The sequence below is a fragment of the Zeugodacus cucurbitae genome, chromosome 2 (genome assembly GCF_028554725.1).
Source record: "Zeugodacus cucurbitae isolate PBARC_wt_2022May chromosome 2, idZeuCucr1.2, whole genome shotgun sequence".
NCBI classification, from domain to species: domain Eukaryota; kingdom Metazoa; phylum Arthropoda; class Insecta; order Diptera; family Tephritidae; genus Zeugodacus; species Zeugodacus cucurbitae.
Window position 1 is genome coordinate 12,188,420 of NC_071667.1, and position 16,153 is coordinate 12,204,572.

At 34.9% G+C, this 16,153-nt stretch overlaps 5 protein-coding genes across 7 annotated transcripts; 2 read left to right on the plus strand and 3 right to left on the minus strand.

The window, feature by feature from the left end:
• Positions 1 to 174: 174 nt before the first annotated feature.
• Positions 175 to 1,234, plus strand: LOC105212282 (cytochrome b-c1 complex subunit Rieske, mitochondrial). Its single transcript, XM_011184171.3, has one exon. It carries the CDS (start codon positions 284 to 286, stop codon positions 1,103 to 1,105), a length of 822 nt encoding a protein of 273 aa, XP_011182473.1. The 5' UTR covers positions 175 to 283; the 3' UTR covers positions 1,106 to 1,234.
• A 950-nt stretch (positions 1,235 to 2,184) lies between these two features.
• Positions 2,185 to 4,775, minus strand: LOC105212281 (zinc finger protein 525). Its single transcript, XM_011184170.3, has 5 exons — positions 4,211 to 4,775; positions 4,098 to 4,154; positions 3,675 to 4,037; positions 3,503 to 3,616; positions 2,185 to 3,444 (listed from the first exon to the last, which is right to left on the minus strand). The coding sequence occupies exons 1-5, from the start codon at positions 4,637 to 4,639 to the stop codon at positions 2,395 to 2,397; spliced, it is 2,013 nt and encodes a 670-aa protein (XP_011182472.1). The 5' UTR covers positions 4,640 to 4,775; the 3' UTR covers positions 2,185 to 2,394.
• Positions 4,776 to 5,775: 1,000 nt separating this feature from the next.
• On the minus strand, positions 5,776 to 11,059 carry LOC105212280 (uncharacterized). 3 transcript variants are annotated; one of them, XM_011184169.3, is made up of 3 exons: positions 10,740 to 11,059; positions 9,517 to 10,667; positions 5,776 to 9,426 (listed from the first exon to the last, which is right to left on the minus strand). In XM_011184169.3, exons 2-3 carry the CDS (start codon positions 10,624 to 10,626, stop codon positions 5,995 to 5,997), a joined length of 4,542 nt encoding a protein of 1,513 aa, XP_011182471.1. In that variant the 5' UTR covers positions 10,627 to 10,667; positions 10,740 to 11,059; the 3' UTR covers positions 5,776 to 5,994. The 3 variants fall into 3 exon arrangements, with proteins under 3 accessions (XP_011182471.1, XP_011182470.1, XP_011182469.1); XM_011184168.3 differs by having other exon boundaries at positions 10,735 to 11,059; XM_011184167.3 differs by having other exon boundaries at positions 9,517 to 11,059.
• A 735-nt stretch (positions 11,060 to 11,794) lies between these two features.
• LOC105212278 (thiamin pyrophosphokinase 1) lies at positions 11,795 to 13,394 on the plus strand. Its single transcript, XM_011184164.3, has 3 exons — positions 11,795 to 12,191; positions 12,263 to 12,766; positions 12,820 to 13,394. The coding sequence occupies exons 1-3, from the start codon at positions 11,870 to 11,872 to the stop codon at positions 12,945 to 12,947; spliced, it is 954 nt and encodes a 317-aa protein (XP_011182466.1). The 5' UTR covers positions 11,795 to 11,869; the 3' UTR covers positions 12,948 to 13,394.
• Positions 12,591 to 16,007, minus strand: LOC105212279 (zinc finger protein 236). The gene has a single exon (XM_011184166.3). It carries the CDS (start codon positions 15,677 to 15,679, stop codon positions 13,631 to 13,633), a length of 2,049 nt encoding a protein of 682 aa, XP_011182468.1. The 5' UTR covers positions 15,680 to 16,007; the 3' UTR covers positions 12,591 to 13,630.
• Between the last annotated feature and the right edge of the window lie 146 nt (positions 16,008 to 16,153).

Sequence of the window (16,153 nt, forward strand, 5' to 3'; positions counted from 1 at the left end):
GAAGGTTCACGAAACGGTGGATAGTCGTTCTCGCAAAGCACATATTTTTGGGGTTTGAAGTAGTGGTGTTAAATTTGTTGACCAAATGCTAAAAAGATTCATTTTAAAAAGTGTAGATTTAGAAAATTTCCCTTGTTTTTAACTGTAACAGTTTTGACATTTAAAATCAAATTTGTTGAGTTCAAAAATCATTACTCCTTCTCTTCCCTTTTCGCATTTTAGACAGACTAAATTTTCACAATTTAATTGAAATTATATAAAAAAATAGGACAATTTCCTCAAAATGTTTAACGGTTTTTGTAGTGCTTTCAGAACCACAATTCTAAACGTGCTTTTGCCGCGACGCAATGCATTTTTGTACATGATACGTCGCAATAGGAACTTTAGTAAGTTTGAATCTCCGTTGAGAGAAATTGTAGCAGTTTGCCCAGTCTCGACTCTTTTCGCCAGGAATTGCACACATTTGCTCGAGTTCAGCAATAGAAATTTGTCAGCTTCCGCGCTCCAACTGAGGATGCTGCACAACGACATGAAGGTACCGGATTTTTCTGATTATCGTCGACAAACGGAAAATGAGGATGACCCCGAAGAAAATTCCGCTGAAAAGCGTAAAACTTTTTCATATGCAATCGTTGCAGCCGGCGCTATCGGCAGTTGCTATGCTGCCAAAGGCTTGGTACACGCATTCGTCCGCTCAATGAGCGCAACCGCCGATGTATTGGCTATGGCCAAGATTGAGGTCAAATTGAAAGACATACCCGAGGGCAAGTCAGTGACATTAAAATGGCGTGGTAAACCGTTATTCATAAGACATCGCACCGAAGCTGAAATTGATGGAGTGCGCTCGGTTAATATTTCCACTTTACGCGATCCAGAATCGGATGAAGATCGAGTCAAGGATCCACGTTGGTTGGTGGTGATCGGTGTCTGCACACATTTGGGGTGTGTGCCAATCGCAAATGCTGGTGACTTCGGTGGATATTATTGTCCTTGTCATGGCTCACATTTCGATGCGTCGGGACGTGTACGTAAAGGGCCTGCACCGCTCAATTTAGCAGTACCCAATTATGAATTTTCTGATGAAGACACATTGCTAGTAGGCTGATGTATTAAATCGTGGAAAATGGATAACGTTATAAACATATTTGAAAACATTGCAGATCCATGAAAGCGTAATAGGTATAATTATATGGACTTGGATACACAATAAAATGGTTGAGAAGTACAAAATGGTTGCAAATTCTATAACTTTTACATTTTATGCATTGTGTTGGACCACAAGCTAAGGAGTGTAGATTTAAAAAGAGAAAGAGTTAAGCCTTAATTTCAGTTTAGAACCTGGTCCTAAGCGTTAATCGATATTTTTATACTCTCACAATATGTTGTACACAGTATAATAGTTTTGTTCACATAACGGTTGTTTGTAAGTCCTTCAACCAAACGAGTTAGGTATAGGGTTATATATATCATAGTCGTCAGGGTGACGAGTAGAGTTGATATCTGGATGTCTTATCCGTCCACCCGTTTTTCGGAACAAACCGTTGCACAAATACGGCACACATACAAATTTTTAGTGTGGCATCGCCCTAATGAAAATCGCCAAAATCGGACTATAACTTTTCAAGGCTCCAGATGCTTTCCTTGAGGACCTATACTGAAATTGAGGACCATAGTGCTAATCGCCATTTTTTTACCGAAAATATAGATATTCTGAAGAAATTCAAAGAAGATGTGTTTCTTACAACGGAGTACAGTGCCAAAAACGGGCAAAATCGGGTCTAGCCCACATGTACCTCATATACGGATTTTCAACTTTCCAATGAACTCGGTGAGTGAACGTATGGATGTGAAGCGAAAATGGTTGAAAACCAGGTCCATGAATTACCTCAGAATTGCGCCTCTTATACTATCTATAATGATTTCCGCTGAATATACCGGACGAATAACATTAAATAAATAAATTAAGAGAGTATAAAATGTTCGGTTAAACGCTCTACTTAGCCCTTCCATACTTGCTTTTTAATATAAGATTAACAATATTTTATGGCGTTTCCAGAGTTTTAATTTTTTGAGAACTTATAAAGTGTAAAATAAAGTCCGAACCAGTTTCTTCTTCTACGATCACGCCGTAGATGGCCCTATATACTAAGTACTTGATGTATATACACAATTGAACGGAATAAATCCTTTGATACTACAAAAAAGTACTTTGGTTTATTATTTATTTATATATTGAATGTCTACACATCCACGCTCCTTTATATTAGACAATTAATGTGCACGCAAATGAGTTTGTATTAAGAAAGCAAAAATTAAAATTAAAACTACAAATGCTAATACTAATTACTAAAGACAAGAAAGAGCTAAAATTACCTTAAATCGACTATTTTAAATTTACATATTCCAACTGTCCAAAGACTGTACAATTTCACCCTTGATTTGCATGGAAGTGTCAGGTGTTGTGGTTGCGGGCAGCGTTGTCATATGCACCACAGGTTGCGATTGCACTTCCTCATCCTTATCATTTACAAATTTATGCTTATTCTTCATGTGTGAATTCAGACCTACAAATTGGTGGAAACGTGCATCACAAAGCTTGCACGCGTAACGCTTAACTTCTGAGTGTATTTGCTTATGTCGCATTAGCGCATGACTACTGTGAAAAGCCTTACCACAGGTAGGGCAAATGTGATTACGAATATTCAAATGAGCGTTCATGTGATCGCGTAGATGGCATTTTAAGTAGAATGTTTTAGGACACAATTCACAGTTGAAATTACGTTGACGCAAATGTATACGCATATAATGTTGTTGCATATTAATCTTACGCCTAAACGATTTGCCACACGTTTCGCATACGAACATTTTCTCACCGGTGTGTGTTTGGCGATGTAGCACCATTGCACTGTGCTGTAAGAAGCCACGATTGCAGACATCACAATAAACGGAAAACTGTTTTAGATGCACACGACGCAAATGTGTATCTAACTGATTGTGCGCCTGAAAATCACGCCCGCACACCTCGCATTTGAATGGATTAGTGCCGATGTTGTGTGCGGCATACTTATGCGCTTGCAAGGTGTATTCTGTGAGGAAATTACGATTACACTCTTCACACTTGAGACGTGTAATTGGTTTGGCTTTTGGCAGGAAGCTGCAGATATCCTTGAGATGTTGCGCAGATTTAGCCAGTACCTTTCGTTCTTCCATATTGGTGAGTGTTCTGCGTAGTATTTTTAGGTTCAATGTAAGATCCTTATAGGTAAAGATGACATTATGACGTTCTTGGAAAATTGGTATCCATGATTCTAAAATGCGTTTACGTTCGGTTAAATTTTGAAATTGACCCACTTCCCATAATATTGGATTGTCGCGCAATAAGCTGACGAACTCATCAATTAGTGGATTTACAGTCATATTGAAACAGATGCGTTTTCCATCACGCTATGTTAGAAAAATATTTTAGTTAAAAAAAACATATAATTTTTAACCAAATGCATACCGATTCCTTTAAAAACGCATTTATTTCAGAGGAATTATTTCCCGCATTTGAATCTATATCGGAGCTCATCAAAAATTCATCATCGTCTAAGTCGTCGGGAATCGGATGATCGTCCTACAATAAATTAAATAATTGAAAAGAGCATAAAAAATATAAAAATATATTACATTACCGCATCTGATTCGTTTTCTGCTTCATTTGTAGTACCGGTGCCATTCTGTGGACCATCCAAAAATTTGCATTTCTTTAAAAACAGAGTTTTTTGTTCGTCTAAGCGCCCACAAACAGCAAGTTCTTGCTTATAAGCTTTATGGTCGCGTAATATCCGTTGAATTACGCTTCGTAGTCCGTAATCACTAACTGTGTAACCCGCTTTAGCCATATATTCTTTAATCGAAAAGAGCACTCGGGTGCGTTTTTCAGGCAACCAGTAATTCGAGTGCTGTTGATCCCATAAAATTGGATATTTTTCTATTATTTTAAGAAACTTATTGGAGATGTCCCGAGTATACGCTTCATGAATATTAAAATTGAACTGCAATATAAATTGGTATTTTTTTATAAAATATAGTATAAACGACATGAATTTAAATACCGATTTAAGCTTTTTCTTAGAATCCTGAAATAGTTCTTCTTCACTCGATGTGTCCTCCTGTAAAAAACAATAACATTACTGAGAATATTAAGATTTTGTGTTTGTTGGCAAACCAAGTGATTGTTGTCTTCCGCCATGTTCCAGCCACTTGTCGACTCATCAGATTTAGTGCTAGCACAATCAATGTCTTGAAACTCTTCTTGAGTTTCAAGTTTTTTGGTATTAACCTCGGTTTCACTGTCGCTCAAACCATCATTACTTTCATACTCTGCTGCATCAACCTTCATTTGTTTATTTAGCTCATTTTCCATTTCTTGTTTCAGATTAGCTTTTATAGTTAATTCATCACATTCTGGATTTTGTTCATTCTCCCTTATGAATGTGTTACTTAGCGGCAATTCTAGATCATGTTTATTGCTCAGGTGTTTTAGGAATCCTGACCACTGACCGAAGGAAGCATCACATTTTTCACAGCAGAGAGCAAAGAAGTGGTAGTCATCTGTTGTTAATATTTTGCCACAAACATGTAAAGTTTCTCGCATTATGCTTTTAAAATTGTTAAATTATTTTGATTAAATAAATTGTTTCCACTTAATTTACTAAACAAAACTTGTACTCGGTCCAAATCAATTTATCAACAATATGAAAATTCAATGAAATGCTTCTTCTTTTTCATTTCCCATTCACAATGAATCAAATGTTTGTGTTGATAGTACTTTCAAAAGTTATTAGAAGCACTTGCAATCCTTATAGGAAATTTTTACTAATACTAAAAATATATAACTATACAAAGAAATTTAAAAACATTTGAAACTATACAAAGAAATTTGAGTAATATAAAAAAATATTTCCTTCCACAGAATACTAAATGAAAAAATCTTACAAATAGAAAATAAAATTTTCTTGAGTTTTTGTGTTTTAGATTTTAAGAGATACGAACATGAAACATATTAGAAGCCGAACCATTTTAATATTTTTGTTAAATTTTCAAATTTGTTATCCCATAAAAATATATTATCGAAGAAAAATAAATAAATATAAAAAAGTAATAAATAAATCATTAAACATTTTAAAAATATAACAATAATAAAAACTATCAAGCCTCTTTATGTGATACATTATTTTTTATTGATGTGTTGTACATATTATTATTCCAAGGAGCATATGTATACATATACTGTTATAGTCACGTTTAAGATACTTATAAATTACATTAATTACGTTTTAATAAAATTATTATTATTCTTTATGCTGCTTCGTAATAACGTCTATAATATTTTTTTCTTTTTTTAATAGTCCTTTAAATCCATTACTTTTTGTTCGCCATTGGTTATATGATTAATATGTAACTTAAAATTTGTAAAAAGAAAGACATAATGAATCATAGAATAAACCTATAACTAACTTTCTATAGTTATAATCAAGTAGCGAAAAAGAGAACAAAAAGTAAATACAAGCATGAATGAAAAGTACGAGTATTGTATCTTAAAAAATGTATTTGTTTTTAATATAATTAATTTGAAACGAATGCGTTTTAAACTTTTTAATTATACCTTTAATTTTCTTATAATTATACACTTTTGCTTTTTATAAGATATTTGTAAAATGATTACAATTTTTCTTTTATTTTGAACTTATAATCATTATTATTATATTAAGAATAAATTAAAACTATGAAGTGAATACACTTAGAGATTTTATTTTTCATGTTATTCAAAACTGCTTCATAACAAACAGTAAGAAGCTTTAAACAATTTATTAATAGAATGTTAAGAATGTATGTAATTCATAATTGTTTTTCTTTTTTATTTTAAAAGTGAACATTCACTAGGGCAAATATGACGCATGGTTTAGTGTTACAATTTATGTGTAACGTTATTTTAATGAAAATAAAAACTTAACCAAGAACAAATTGGTCCTCGGTGTCTTCAACTTGTTCAATATCCTCCACTGCACCGTTTGGCGTCTCTAAATTTGTATTTACGCTGTGGATAGCTGGATCTTCGACATTATCATCATTACCATAATTCTCACTATCATCATCATCCTCCTCATTATCATCGTCATCGTCATCATCTTCATCGTCATCACCATCTTCAGAATCATCAACATCCATACGCTCGCCTACTTCACCACCATCATTTATATCATTATCATCCATATCCCCTTCTTCATCGTCATCTTCATCATCATCATCAACATCTTCATCGATATCATCATCCATATCCTCAATATCGTCATCTGCATCCTCATCGTCATCACCCTCAGCGTCTACATCCACATCTGCATTATGAACACGCTTTGCTTCGCCACCAATGCTACGCTCTACTTCTGCATCTGCTTCAACTTCTTCATCATCAACATTGTCCAACAAACTTTCGTCAATATCAATGGGTTTATCTTGCTTTTGCAATGCATGCTCTGGATGTTTCGCCTTCAAGTGTCGAACAATATGTATTATATAGTTATATTTGGCGTCACAGTAGCGACACTCTAAATAAGTGCCATATGGTAAATGCTTGAATTTGTGCGTTTGCAAATTAAATAGCGATGTGGCATTGACACGCTCTTTGCACTCGTTGCACTCCTGCAACCAATCAAAGATTTTTGTGAAATTCAGCGCTGTGTGGTTGTCTAACGAATGTGCTGATGCTATATGATCACGCCACGTATACCAATTATCATATTTCATACCACATTGTGGACATAATATAATGTATGAACATATCGAGGATTCGCAACCGAAACCATAATCAATATCCTTTTCTTCAGAAACTTTTTCCTTGCCTTCATCATTAGCAGGGATAACAAGCGCGTCATCCTGCTTTTTATTATCATTACCAACGGTTGGATTATTCGAGTTATTCTCTTCGCTCTCCTTATCCACATCCATGCTCACTGTGACCGACGGCGAGACAACGGACCTTTCATCTGGTGCACTCTCCAATTCCAACTCGAGCTCTTCCATGCCATGGTTTGGATGTTTTACCTTCATATGTTTAATAATATTAATCATATAATAGTATCGGACATCACAATAGCGACAATGTAGATAAGTGCCATATGGCAAGTGCTTAAATCGATGTGTTTGCAGGTTGACAAAATTCGCACCGTTCACACGCTCCTTGCACTGTATACAAATGTGCATGTGATCATTGATCTTTTTGAATTTCAATGATTCCATACTATTTAGCTTGTGTTCCTTCTCAATGTGATCACGCCATGGATGCCATTTTTCGAATTTAATGCCACATTGTGGACATTGTATGATGTATGGGCATTTTTCGTTCGATGTCACCGAGAAGTTTAGATTCTTCAATGGTTTGTTATCGTCAGTTTGCTGACCGTATACGTTACGCACTGAATTCGTATAAGCACCTGTTCTGACATTATGGTGAAATCCAGGTTCATTACCCATCAAAGGACATCTATTGGTTGCACGATTTAGATGCTTAAAGAACATTTGCTTGCGCACAAAGACACCACCACATTTAGTGCAACAGAAGGATTTATACGGCAAATGACGGAATTTATGCGACTGCAGTTGACCAATAGCGCCCTTTGTATGAGTTACTGTAACACGTTTGTAACACTCCAAGCATATGTAATGGTGTGCGTCTAACTGACGGAAATTCAAGCCTTGCCGACTGTTCAGATCATGCACAGTGACGATATGTTGACGCCATAGGGCATGTGTGTCAAATGGTTCATTGCACTGTGGACAATTGTACGTAATCGTTTCGTGTTCCACTGCATTGTGTAAGGAAATTATGCTTTCAGTTGTCAAGGGCTTGAATGTGTTGGATGAAGTTGCTTGCATGTTATATGTCTTACGCATTTGCGGCGCGGGTGATATAGCTGGTCTTGAATTGGAAGTTTTACTCGGATGTATGAAATTGTGTTGCGTGCACAGATGTGTGACCACATTGGGTTTGTGATTGTAGCATGTGCTACAGAGTCGACATTTTATGTATAATTTATATGGTAAGTGACGGAATTTATGGTCTTGCAGACCTTTTAATTTAGCACTGTTCACAATTTCCTTACATTCCAAACACTGGAAATGAAATTTATCAATTTGCTTGAAATTCAAATCATACCGTCGATCGAAGTAGTGTATATCGTTTATGTGGCGACGCCACTCATATTGTGTTTTAAACTCCTCACCACATGCCGGACACAGATAGCAAAAATATTGTTCTATGTTTGGAGTCTCCTCACCAGTGTTATTTTTCACTTCCTCATTGCCAGTGGGTACCAAGAGTAACTCGTCATCATCATTGTTACCATCATTAGTATTCTCTGAGTGATGTTTCAGTTTGTGGTCTTGTAGCGCTGCCTCTGACTCAAACGTACAATAACAACGACCGCAGACATTTGTTTGTGTTGGCTTTTTGAAATCATGTTGTTCTTGGGTATGCTTTCGTAATTCTTGTGCCGTACTGAAGGTTGAGTAACAATCCGGGCATACATGTCTTCTCGTGGGCATAGCAAAACTATTATCGCTTTTGTCATCATCATTTCTCCCACCATATGACGAGTCATCATTGCTATCCTCATCCAAAAATTGTATCTCAAATATTACGCCGTTATGACGAACGATTTCTTTAATTGGTGCTTTACGCGGTCTGCTCACTTGTTGAGATGATGATTTTTGGTATGTCGATGTTACAGGTAGACGTAGGCTCATCTTGTTTGCTTTAGCTAATAGTGCTGCCGCTGCCGTTTTGGGATTAATATGATGCACTTTACGTAGATGCTTAACCAAGCCTTTGCGATCTGTATACGACTTGGCACATAGGCGACAACGTATGTACGCTTTGTGTGGTAAATGTGTAAAGTAATGTTGTTGGGCGTTTTGAACACCGTAAGCATTTGTAATTACTTTGCCGCATAGGCGACATTGCAATTGATGCTCGTTCACAGCAACAAAACAAAGTGTTTTCAAATCGGTATAATGATGTGCTTTAACTATGTGCTTTCTCCACATTTTTCTTTCAAAAAACTCTTTACCACATTTAGGACATAAATAATCAATTTGTGTTTCATAAATATCACGTAGATCGCCTTTTAGTAGGTCTTCAGTTTGTCCTTCATCTTCGTAGTCGTTTGATGGCGCAGTGTATTGGTCAAAAGAACGATAGTCCTGGCTGTCGTCCATATCTGCGTCGAATTCGCCATCAAGACGATGTTGATTAAGCAAGTGCTTTATTATATCTTTGTGGGTAATAAACGAGCGTAAACAAAGCATACAACGTAACCATGTTTTGCAAGGAAGATGTGAAAATTTGTGTTGTTGCAGTTGGTCTATTGAGTTATCAGACAATACCTGAATGACATAAATAAAAAGATATATAAGTATAAGAATATGTGACATGTATATATACAGAGGATGATAAATAAAGTTGTAGCTATTTACCCGCTTGCATTCCAAACATTCCACCGTCGAGTTAAAACGTTTCTGAAACCCAAGCCCACTGATGGTGCAAAAATTATGCATTTCTTGTACATGTTCGTGCCATTCGTTTTTAATCTGAAATTCGGTGCTGCAAACCGGGCAAATATATTTTATATGTTTTTCACATTGTTTCTCATCAACACTCGGTCGCTGTTCGGAGATTTGTGAAGAACTTCGACTAAGCGCATCTTCTAGTATTGAGGTCCGCGAACTCTTTGATTTACTTCCTGTTTGTACCAGCAAATTATCCGCATCTTGATCGTCAAGATCAACTGGTTCATTTTTTACCTCAACACTATCACACGTGTTCTCGAAAATATCCACAGCATTACCTTTAATATCCTTGATTTCTAACTGAGGGTTTTTCATGGCAGGAACCGATGCTCGTCTATGTTCATGCCTGTTGCTAGTCGACATGTTTTCGCTTTCCATCATTAATATCACCTCCTCACGATGACACAAACGCAAATGTACAATTAAGTCCTGTCGATATTTATAACGACGATGACATATCTTACATTTAGTACAACGATGTGGTAAATGTGTAAATTTATGCTTCAATAAGTTTTCCATTGCATGCATAGCAATGGGTTTGTTGCACTCTAAACATCTGTGATACAACTTATCGATCGGTACAAAATTTAGTCCACGCCGAGTATTGTACTCATGCACTCCATTTATGTGACCCTTCCAAACACTTTGTGTATCGAATTCAGCACCGCAAGCAGGACATATATACATTATAGCCATATCATAGTTAATTAATGCATCTTGAGGAGTTTTTGTGGATGAAGGTTTCACTATAGCTGATGAGGACCGTGTCTTGGGAGTTGATTCAATCCCAAAATTGAAAATGGTATTATCATCCTCACCTTCACCATCTTCACCGTGTGTTGTTGTCATTTGTTGTAATAAAGATTCCGGCATTATATAGCTATTATCATCTTCAGCATCATTAATAATTTCTTGAGGTTCGCTTTTGATTTTTGTTTCCCCTTTATTGCTGCCATTCTTAGAATTGTTATCGTCATCCACTGTATACTCGTTTGAGAACATGAATAGTTGATCCATTTTGCATTACATTTATTTTTTCGATGCAGTAATAGACGTTTCTTTATTTTAATAAAAATGTTTTTCAATTATTACAAAAGTTTGATCTAATTTTTCATGGCTTTCTACCTAACTTTGTAAATATTTTAAGCTATCCCCTTTGATCCCTTTCTTCTTTTTCGAAAATTAATGACAGCCTGTCCACGATTTTTTCACTTCTATGTATTCACAATATTTTCGCTAAAAGCCGAAATTCATAACATTTTTCAAATACCCAATATGAGTTTAAACTTCAGAATAAATACAAAAATCCATATAAACTGAAAGGATTGGCAAAATTTGTATCCAAAAATTTGTCAAAAACTAGAAGACACTTCCACCATTTTTGCTTGGCGGTGTACTCAGACTGTTCAAAAAATGCTAAGCTAGTGATTTGGCTTTGAGGCTGTTCAGTCAATGCGAACATATTTGCCGAAAAGATGCAGGTATGTCGTTTAGTAAATCCTAAGGCGGTATATGCACGCTCAAATAATTTATGACTGCAAAGTGAAAGCTTTTATCTTTTTCTTTACGCAATATATTTTTGTTAAGAAGGTTCATTAATATATTATGGGGCGAACAAATATTTAAAACAAAAGCAGCTTGAAGCTAGAGTGAGTCCTGATGTCCAACTTTTCTAAAACTTAAGTGTTTTTAACTCTCATATCAAAATCGGACTGAAATATTTTACATTACTTAGCAATGAAATTGAATAGTAATAAAACCAAAAAAAGATGTCGTTTTATGAATTACTGAAAACAATTTGCAAGAGGGATAAATATTCTTTAGTTCTTTTATTGCTATGCATGGACCACATTGAATCAATTATATTCCAGCAAATCGCTAGTATCGCGTACGCATTTTACAACTCAATGGCTCAATACATAAATTTAACTGGAATAGTTTAGTGAATTATAGCTTAAGAAACTCATAAAAACCCTAACAGAAACCTTTGATAACGTAACGTACGGCTAAACAATTTTACAGAAAAATCAATTGCTGGGTTGAAGTTCGCATTAAATTTGCTTATCTGATTTATCTTGACTATTTATTCCACAATATTTGACGTTGCCATATCCAAGTACCTGTTACATTTGTTTACACAACAATCGTACCGGTGATAATAAATTAATTAAATTATTTTTAAGAACTTATTTTAATATAATTATAAAGAAATATAATTATTGAATGTAAATAATGGATATCAATATAAAAATAAACCAAAATGAGATGGGCAACTCCGAACAAATTCAATTTGCAAAGAACTGCGAAATCAGCTGCTTACTATCTTGCACAAATTTCTGATTTATTTTACGCTCAGCTGTATATTAAACTACAAAATCGAAAATATATTGAAGTATTAATGAATACAAATGGAAAAAACTCCTCATCCAACTACGACCGTTGTGAATTGGCCAATACACGTATTTGGAGCCCGAGTGAATTGGTTAGTGGCTGCAATACTACGGATAGTAATTATGCCTGCCTTGTACTGAACCGATCAGTTCACGTGCCGGCGGAAATTGTGAACAATATATGGCAAAATGGTAAATTATCTTTTAAAATATTACTAAATGAAACATGTTTTTAATATGTATATTTTTAAATACTTAAATAGCTAAAATACGTTGTTTAGTAGACGGTGGTGCAAATTTTTGGAGAGAATTTATACAAAAATCAAATGGAGGAGAAACACTAAAGCTTCCGGAATATATAACAGGCGATTTTGATTCAATTACGCAAGAAACACGGAAATATTTCAATGATCCAGATATTAAGTATGAACATACACCTGATCAGGATGAAACCGATTTCACAAAAGCACTGCGATTTTTACAGCCCCAGTTGAAAGTCGATAACATTCATAATGTTATTGTGTTCCAAGAAAATACTGGACGTCTGGATCAAATTATGGCCAATATCAATACATTATATAAGATGCAAAGCGATATTCTAAACATATATCTCTTGAGTAGTTCTTCTATAAGTTGGTTACTTTTGCCAGGCAAACATAAAGTTATAGTCCCAAAAGCGTTGGTCGACTGCCAACAATGGTGTGCATTAATGCCGATTGGAAGTAAAGCGGAAAAAGTAACTACTAGAGGATTAAAGTGGAATCTAAGTATGTTTTCTGTTTTAAATGATGAAATTTAAATAACGTCTCACTATCTTTAGCACAATCTGGTCTGGAGTTCGGTTTTATGGTAAGCACGTCAAACACTTATGCATCCGAGGAAGTCTATGTGGATACAGAAAGTCGTTTAGTTTGGTCTATGGGGTTATGGACGGAGGAGAAGCAATAATAGTACTTAAACATAATAATCACTAAGTTACGTTGTTCTTACTTATTCATATTGTTCCGAGTGTTCATTTATGACACACACTCCTTTTGGGATTTATTGTTTTTTACATTTATAGGGATATTAAGCATAGTGCATTATTTTTTTAGTGAAATGTATAGGAATATTAGGCTAAATCATTGAAAAATTCCAATTGAAGTGATCAAATTGTTCACGATTTTACTTTGTTACAATTGCGTGTGTTTTCTATAAAATATATGCATTACGTGGGTAAGCTTTTTGAGAAGCAATGTTTGTGTACTTATTCAACACAAAGTAGTAAATTACAATGTGAACCCGTGATCTGTCAAGAGCAACTTTTGTACATATGTATACTTACGTAAATTTTAGGTATGCATACACACAGGTTTAAATGTAATTAATAAAAGTTCTGATTGTAATCAATCAATACTGCCGCGACTTTTCTTAATATAAAAACCACAAGAAGCACGTTTTTAATTTGATAAACTTATTTGTCGGTTATATTTTACAAAAACAATACAAATGTAATACATCAATATTATGTATTTATTTCTTTAACTAAGAATATCCTAAGGTATCTTTTTAATTATAAAAATTTTAAACAAAACAAAATTTCAATATTCAGAAAAAAAATTGTTTGGAATTGTTTGAATCCAAAATCAGAATTAATCACGCGTTAGTAAACGTTTCATACGTGCTCGCGCCTCTTTTAAATGAACGAGCAATTTCATATTGTTTGCAATAGTAGGGCTCTTGTTGGTGTTATTACTACATATTCTAGTAAGTAATCCATTTGCACGCACTCCACATGGCTGCGCCAGATGTAACTGCCGTCGCTCCTCTGTTGTGAAGTATTTGTTACAAATTGTGCATGGATAGAATTGTGAAGTAGCTTCATTATTTTTTGGAACCGAATTTTTCTTATTGTCATGACATTCTTGAAGGTGTTGCAACATTTTTGGTTTACTCGATTTAGTTTTGGAACACATTTTGCACTTAAGATATGCTTGGAATGGCATATGCGTGAAGCGATGGCGTTGTAGTTCAGCAAACTTTGTAGTATGTTGGACATCCATACAGTCGAGACACATGTAAGACTGTTTATTTTCAAGTATTTGAAAACACGTTTGGATTGCATTTTTAATGTTATGCTCTTTAAAAACGTGTTCCCGCCAGCTGGTTTGCTCATCAAATTCGTTACCACATTCTGGACAAAGATAATGAATATTTGCTTCCAAAATAGCTTTTTTGTTGGTCTCAATGACTGGAGGCAATTTTGTTATTTTAGTACTATTCTCACTTGTTTGATCCTTCGAAATTTTTGGTTTTGTTTCAGTTTCGCTCAACTTTAATCGTTTTCGGGGTGGTGACGATATACAATTCTTATGCTTACATATTTCGTTATTTCCATCAACTGTATTAATTTCAATGCTTATGACTTGCTCTTCATCAGTCGGATTTTGCTGTTTAACATTTTCATTTTTAACCATTCCCTTATCAGTTTTTTTGTTGTTGTTAAAATTAGATTTCAAGTCATCATCAATAGATTCAAAAACATCGGCACACAATTCTTCAAAATCATCTTCTGTTACTGAACCTGTGGGCGTGGTACCACATTTTTGTTGTACCATATCAAAATCCTTAATTATTCGTACATTACTTCTTCGCAATGTACCAGTGGTTGACGAAGAGGAGGTTTGGTGTAGAGCGGCAAGGCGAGCTTTCTCGCTGGCATAGGTTTGCTTCTTTACCGGTCGCCCACGACTATTTTTCACACTTGCCTCCTCTTGTTCATAACTGTCGGTACATTTATAACGTCTCAAAATTGCATCTAATTCAGTATTGAGACGATCATTTATTTTCGCTCCCCATTCAATTGGTTTCTTAATGTATGGTTTGGCTTCGTTAAATTGACGCGGATGAGCATATACGAAATGTCGAAATATTTCTGATTTGAATGATTTCTTAACCATACAAAATGCGCATTTAAAATATAATCGGAAGGGAAGATGTGTGAAGCGATGCCGTTGTAATTTTGATTGTTCATTGGTGTATAGCAATTTACGACATTGTAAACAATAGTGGTTGCGGGAACCGGAAATACGATGCATACGTAAATCAGTGGAGGTAGATTGATGAAAGTCCAAATGTTTCAGCCATTGTTCAAATCTTTCTATAACCTTTCCGCAGTGTGGGCATATAAAACGTAAATAGAATTCTGTATTTAAACGTGGATCGCGCAATATTTTCTGCTCAGCTGTTTGTGCAAAGTTGGCACTGCTGGTGGTTTCTCCATCGGCACTCCTTATTTGGTCTGCCATTATAATTTGTCGACTATGAAAGCGATAAAGATGTTCGCATAATGCACGTTTACGTGTGAAACCTCCTTTGCAATGCCGACAACGATATGTGCGATTAAATGGCAAGTGTAGAAAACGGTGATACTGGAGTAATGCAATAGCCTGATTCGCGTTAGCCACCCACTTATGGCATACCTGACATTCATGGAAGCTTTCACTGATTTCCTTGAAATCAAAATCTTCTGGAGTTTTATTAATGTAATCATGTTCTTCGTTTAAATGTCGTCGCCAATCCTGTTGTGATTCGAATTCTACTCCGCATTCGGGACATACAAATGTCATGTGCTTCTCCAAGCGAGGATTAGCAAAATCGTTGTGACCATTTTGAGTACTACTCGCATTTGCACTCGCCATTTTTTAACAATTTATCATTTATGCGCACACCAAACTTTTTTCTTTATATTTTGTTTAATATAGAAAAACCGCGCTTACACAAATTAACTATTTCGAGGTTGCTTATTATTTCATTGTGTATGTAAAAAGGAATCACTTTTTTAAGTTGCCACTCGAAAATAATTGCAAAATCAAAAATCAAAATTTTCTGATTCTAAACTTTTGCATTATTTGTAAAAAATGCATTATATTTATGCATATTTATTCTAAAAATCTCGGTGTACATCAGTTATCAAATTTATAATTAATGAAATTGTTATTAAGAATTAACACATTGCGATTTGCATTTTTATTTAATATTATTATGTTTGTTTTGTTTCCTTATTCTTATTGTTATCGTTGCCACTAAAAATACAGAGTTATTTATTTATTTATTAAATCTGTCTAAATAAAGCCTTAAATAATTAGTAATATTTTTACTACGTACACTACAAA